Source organism: Gobius niger (genome assembly GCF_951799975.1).
Source record: "Gobius niger genome assembly, chromosome: 9".
NCBI classification, from domain to species: Eukaryota; Metazoa; Chordata; class Actinopteri; order Gobiiformes; family Gobiidae; genus Gobius; species Gobius niger.
Window position 1 is genome coordinate 4199461 of NC_136860.1, and position 6559 is coordinate 4206019.

Consider the following 6559-nt stretch of genomic DNA (forward strand, 5'->3'; position numbering starts at 1 on the left):
ACGTTTCCAATGACATCACGCATAATTCCGGCGGCCATTTTGAATACTGAAGTAGCATTATGTAGTACTACAACATGTAACAATATCTCTACTCAAGAAAAATGAAAATGAAAGTGACTGAACTGGCATTTTTATGAACTCGTTATCATTGCTCAAGAAGTAACAAGTTAAAACACGGCCCCAGAGACGCACGTTTATGTGATATAAGCAGCACATGTGGCTCAGATCGAGCAGCTCTGTCTGTGGAGCTACAGCAGGATTTACTAAAGATCTGCTTCACTCTGAAGACTAAAAGAACACATCAAAGAGGAAACAGAAAACCTTTCACTGTGTTTTTTACAGTTTGTCATGTCAACAGAGTCTCAGTCTGAGTCAGTGTTTAAGCTGCTCAAGATGTTAGCATGCTACCGGTTAGCAACTGTCAACCATTGACAGTTGATTCAATCAACACGATAAACACATGTGTGGCTCACATCTATGAGGAAATACTACAGTAGCAGCTCAGCTCTGACCTCGATAAACACATGTGTGGCTCACATCTATGAGGAAATACTACAGTAGCAGCTCAGCTCTGACCTCTGTCACATGTTGTAGCCAAGGTTTGGAGTTTGGTTCAAGGCTTTCTCTTGGAGAGGTCTGAGCTGAGTTGTTGAAGCGGCAACCGGTAGCATGCTAACATCTTAAACACTGGCTCACTGGTTTCGTCACATTAGCGTGCGTCTCTGGGTTTACTGTTTAACAGTGTTATCTTCTTGAGCAATGATGACAATCAGTTTTCTTTCTTTTTCATCCTGAATAGAGATATTGTTATATGTTGTAGTATTGCATAACTCTACTTCGGCATTCAAAATGGCCGCCACAACAACAGAAGTCACATGACTGAAAAGCATATATATCCAACTTTGTGGATAATTCTTAAGGCCTTCTTTTGTAATTAAACCTCTGTCTTGCTTTTATACGTGTTCCCCCAGATTTCCACGCAGTAGGTCAGGTATAAGAGAATTGTATATGATATGTAATGATTGCTTATCAAAGAAATGTCTGGCTCTGCCCATTAAAGACACGTAATCTTAGCGATGTGGGTTTTCCAGCTCATTTGAAGTTATGCACTGAATCAATTCACATGAAACAAAAACTGTGACAAAGTACAAAGTCTTCTTTTCCAGCTCATATGGAATGTGGTCTAATTATTTCCTCATAAAGTCGTACAAAAGTGGTGACAATATTTGAAAACATGTTGGTCAGTAGGAAGGACTTTCAGCCATAAGAATAACATGTGAGGATCGTGTTACCAATCGCTGTCAAACAACAATCAGGGAAAACATTTGGACATTAATTTCTTTCAAAAAAATGCTATTCTCCCATAGAAATGTAATGGCACCTGCTCCTACTGTTACTCTCAGTCACTTTATTTGACCCCAGTTTTACGGAAGACACACCTAATTACAACAAAGAGCTAACGGGAATCCAATAAACAAAAGACACTAAGAAAAGTAGATAATAAAAGGTCTCCTGTGTCACCTTCTTATCAGGTGACACACACTGACCCAGGTTACAGGGCAGGAACAAGGCTCTTTGACAGAGAAAGCTGAGAGCTGCTGTTTGGCTGTAATTCGATCAGCCAGGCATTTTCCAAACAGAGCCGGCGGCCGCTCACAAACAAGCTGCATTTGAGGAGAAACGGAGTCTTCGAAACCATGACAAAACATCGCCAAGATCAGTTCAAGAATGTGGTTAAGCTATAAAAAAACATTCAGCGTCACAGTGAGGAGTGCGGTTACACAACTGAGTTATGAAACAGCTCGTGGCTCATGTGGTAAGTTTAAACCTCTGCTGAAACACTGTTTTATGGTCATAATGACAGCAGTGGTGCAAACAGTAGAAAGTGAAATATTTCAGGTTTTAGGGCTGGACAAAAATGCATAGCTCAATATTTACGGGGACTCTCGATAAAGAGGATGAAGATATTTGTGCAAATCATCAGAAATATGCAAAAAATGTGCTGCAAACATAAGACTACAAAAGGACAGAAACACTTTCCACATTTATTTTCCCCAATCCCTCCGACATATTTTGCCATTCTTGCCTCATTTTGAGAACAATTTTTCCCCATAATTTTGCATTTTTCTCCCCAATCTTTTAAAAATGTTCTCGCCATATTTTCCTCTCCATTTACAGCCATTTATGTTCCTTATAATCATTATTATTATTAAAAATGTTTATACTTTTCCCCACATTTTGTCCACGTTTCTTGACATTGGAAACAGCCGCAGGTACTCCGGTTTTCCCTATACCACTAACAACATGTACAATAGGTTCCCCCCTGGGACCTAGACTCCCTTGGAAATTAAATGCTTAACCTGTTGCCTGCCATCTTGGGGTTAGAGTTAGTTTTAGCAATTATGCATCCCAATCTTAAAGCGTATTATATACCAGTATGGCACCTCATTTGAAAGCTAAGACCTTCTAGTTTCTAAAAATATGTGTAAGATATGTGTGAGTGAAACACAACTTGCATCACATTTGCCGTTCCTAACCCTAATCCCTGACCCCTGACCCCAAACCGAACCCTAGCCCTTTGATCAGGGAGGCAAGGAAAAGGTTCATCTCAGTGGAACTTTCCTGGTTAAATAAAAATCAAATAAATAAATGTTAGGTATTTATTGGGAAGATGCCGGCCATGCAGAGAGCAGAGAAACTGTACACAGAACAACAAATCTGGACTTCTTATGGTCTTCTTTTAACCCCTTAACTCCCAACTGAACCGAGCACATTTTCTCCAGCTTTACCCCAATCCAAAAGCTTCTGGAAAAAAGGTGTGAAAATAGCAACAAAACTGAGACGAAGTGAGAAAAAATGGACGAAAATGTGACAAAAAAGTGACAAAAAATTTACAAAAAAATGACAAAAATGGACAAAAATTGGACGAAAAATTTACAAAAAATTGACAAAAAATTGACAAAAAAGTGACAAAAAAGTGACAAAAAATTTACAAAAAAATGACAAAAATTGACAAAAATTGGACGAAAAATGGACAAAAATGGACAAAAAAGTGACAAAAAGTGACAAAAAATTTACAAAAAAATGACAAAAATGGACAAAAATTGGACGAAAAATGGACAAAAAATGGACAAAAAATGGACAAAAAACGGACAAAAAAAAATCGAAAAAGTGACAAAAAAGTCACGAAAACTTGACAAAAATTAGATGACTGCCCAACAAAAAAGTGATGAAAAAAAATCTGATGTGAGGAAAAAGATCAATTTAGTTTTGTAGGTCTTTCCAATGAGGTGTTACACTGGCCTACAGGACTTGGGTAAAGCTGAACTGGAGAAAATGCTCTCGGTTCAGGCGGGAGTTAAGAGGATAAAAATGCCACTGTGTCATAAAGGCCAGATTTGTGCGGTGTGTGACTAATAGTTTCCCCTACCTGAGCTGTGTCTCTCTGCAGTTCATCCAGGGTCATCATAGGCTTCTTGGTAACAGCTCTGGTCAGTGCCGTCCTTGTTTGGTCAGTAGGTTTAGGAGGGCGGCCGGGGCTTGGTAGGTTTGCAGTGATATTTAACTGTACTTTAAGAGATGTTCAAAGGTTTGGAAATCTTTGTATAACCTAACCTAGCTTTATACTTCTCAATAACTTTCTCTTCACAGACCTGAGACCATCACAGAGCAGCTGTATTTGAACTGACATTAGACACACAGGTAGACTCTATTCAGTCATTGGGCCAACATGTGATCATTCAGAAATCATCAGGAAACTTGTAAAGGCAATTGTTTGCACTATAAGGGAAGGGGGGCATACCTATGCATATGACCTTTTAACTCTTCAATATTTTGGCTAAAAAAGAACGTTTAGAGACAAAACATTTCACCCAAGCTCATTTGCGCTGACAAGGAAGACGCTGAACTTTGTGTCAGTTTTAGTTTCATTCAAATAAGGCCAGAAATGAGAGAAATAAACAATAAAGCAGCGTTTTCACAGTTAAAATTGCAACCTAAGGGCATTTTTTTAATGTTGTGCAGTCACATGATGGACACTGAAAAGTAAAACACTGCATCTTTCCGTCACCTGGAGCTCGTGCATGCGGGTGTAGTATCCCTGGACCAGCAGCCTGTACAGCAGCTTCGGGAACCCGACTTTGGGCAGGTCTTTGATGGTCCGGAGTCCTTCCTTCGCCCCGGTTCGGTCCTGGACTGGAGTCGACACCGAGCCGGAGCCGAGAGCCGCTTGGACCAGTGAGGTGGGTCTGAGGAGGAGCAGGGAGCGGGTCTGCGGTCTGAGGGACCAGGAGAAAGTCATGATGCAGGTACAGGGAAGTGAAAATCCTAGTTTAGTCACACTTTAGAATTGGTGAGGGTCTGGAACATTGTTAAAAAAGTGTTAGTCCTGGCAAAGACTATCCAGATAAAGTTCTACTTAAGTCACTGGTTTATTCCCTCAGTTTCTGGTTTAAGCCCCTGGTTTAGTCTGAGAGTAAGTCCAGGACTGGCTGAGCACAGAAATGGTTCAGCTGCTAAATAACATGATCCAGTGACAGAGGCGGAGCTAAAGGGGGGAAAGGGGAGGAGCCACAGGCACAAAGCATTTAACCGTTTCAATGCAACAGGAACAGAACAATCAGACCAGTCAGAGGAATATATAATGTAAAAAATACAGAACTTTCTTCTTAACCCCTTAACTCCCACCTGAGCCGAGCACATTTTCTCCAGTTTGGCTTTACGCCAATCCAAAAGCTTCTGGAAAAAAGGTGTGAAAATAGCAACAAAACTGAGACGAAAACAATGATGAAAATGTGACAAAAAAGTGAGAAAAGTTTGACAAAAAAGTGACGAAAAATGTATGAAAAAGGGGCAAAAATGTCACAAAAATGACCAAAAAGTGACAAAAAAAGAAAAAAAGTGACGAAAAAAGAAAAAAAGTGACAAAAAATGTATGAAAAAGTGGCAAAAATGACCAAAAAAATGACACAAAAAAGTGACACAAAAAAGTGACAAAAAAATTACCAAAAAAATGAGTTACAAAAATGAGTTGAATACCCAACAAAAAAATGATGGAAAAAAAATCTGATGACGTGAGGAAAAAGATCCTCTAGGTTCAGGCGGGAGTTAAGAGGTTAAATTCTTCACATTAACCTCTTAAAGGGACTATACAGAGTTTAAAAATGTTAAAATTAAGTATTTTCCACCACTGCCTCTAAAGTCCTGCACTGTCACTCAGAAAGTTGGTAATTTGGGTCCGAAGAGCCGTCATGCATGAGCTTGATATAGAAGCTGCAGTTACGCATAAGACCTGAGGCGGCAGTAGTGAGTATAAACATGACCAACTTGAATCTATCCCTTTTAATCCCTTGCCATAACCGATCACATTTTCCCCAGTTTTACTTTACCCAAATCTAAAAGCATCAATAAAGGTTCAAAAAAGCAACAAAAACTTGACCAAAAAATATGAAAAAGCAACAAAAATGCTTCAAAAATGTGACAAAATCACGGCGACACTGTGACAACAAATTCCAATCACTTTTGTAGGTCTTAGCTTTCAAATGAGACATTGTCGCTCTCCAGTCGAGAAGCTTTAAGATCTGTGTAAAGGAGAAAATGTGCTTGATTCAGCCCATGAAGTTGAAATTAGGCTCAAAAGTGAAATATTTCTTGAAATATTGGCCTTGATTTGAGTAGTTTCTCAAATTTTAAGATTTCTTTGCACTTAAATTAAGGTACTGAAGATTGTTGATGTTTTTTCTTAAAGCCACGCTCCGTAACATTTCACATAATCATCAATAAAATAAAATACAAGTATTTTTAAAAGTTTAATTGTAGATATTTTTACAGCTGTAAAAAAATCCCTAAAAAATGTGTGTTTGCTGCGAGTGGCTCAACTTTCCTCAGACCTGACTTTAATTTTACTGAGAGCGGGGACGTCTACGGCTCGTCTCCATGGAGATGTCGACTAAAGGCAGCCAAAGATGAGGTTCAAACAGGTTAGATCCTCATCCAAATCCATTCTTTGATTACTCACTGAAAATAAAGCATTTTCTGTGTCTTGCTGGTTAGGAGGAGCATCTCTTTTTGAAAATACTGCACATGCGAGAGCGGGTGAAGACTTTGCCTGGGGGCTCCTCATGAGAAACACACGTCTTAGAATCGATATAATGTTGGATCATGGGATTAAAAAAAGTGGATTTGGGGGTTTTAACGAGGACGTACTAGAGATCGAAGCGCTGACGTTGTAGAAGAACAAACAGCTAAATTAAACAGGACCTGAAGACTTCTCATACATGAATGGTGTAAAATACAACTCTAAATATGTTTTTGGAGAAGGAACATTGTAACATGACTTAAAACCTCAGAAAAGTTGATTTTGCGTGATGTGTTAACTCTAAATGAGCCCATTAATCTGAAACTATGATCAAAACCACCTTTCCTTTTATAGACTGTTTACGACGCCATGAGGTCGACCTTGAGGAACTTAAACAGCCACATCAAAGCAATAACATCAGCAGCTTTTTACCATCTGAAAAACATGGCTAAGATCAGAAGAAAAGTGTCAAAACCAGACTTA

At 39.1% G+C, this 6559-nt stretch overlaps 1 protein-coding gene across 1 annotated transcript in view; it reads right to left on the reverse strand.

Moving 5' to 3' along the window:
- cyp27a1.1 (cytochrome P450, family 27, subfamily A, polypeptide 1.1) overlaps positions 1–4346 on the reverse strand; it is a 44269-nt gene extending 39923 nt beyond the window's left edge. Inside the window, exon 1 of the mRNA XM_079562936.1 lies at positions 4070–4346. Coding sequence (XP_079419062.1) covers positions 4070–4300 — 231 coding nt within the window. The 5' untranslated portion in view covers positions 4301–4346. The remainder of the gene's footprint in view (positions 1–4069) is intronic.
- Positions 4347–6559: the final 2213 nt, after the last annotated feature.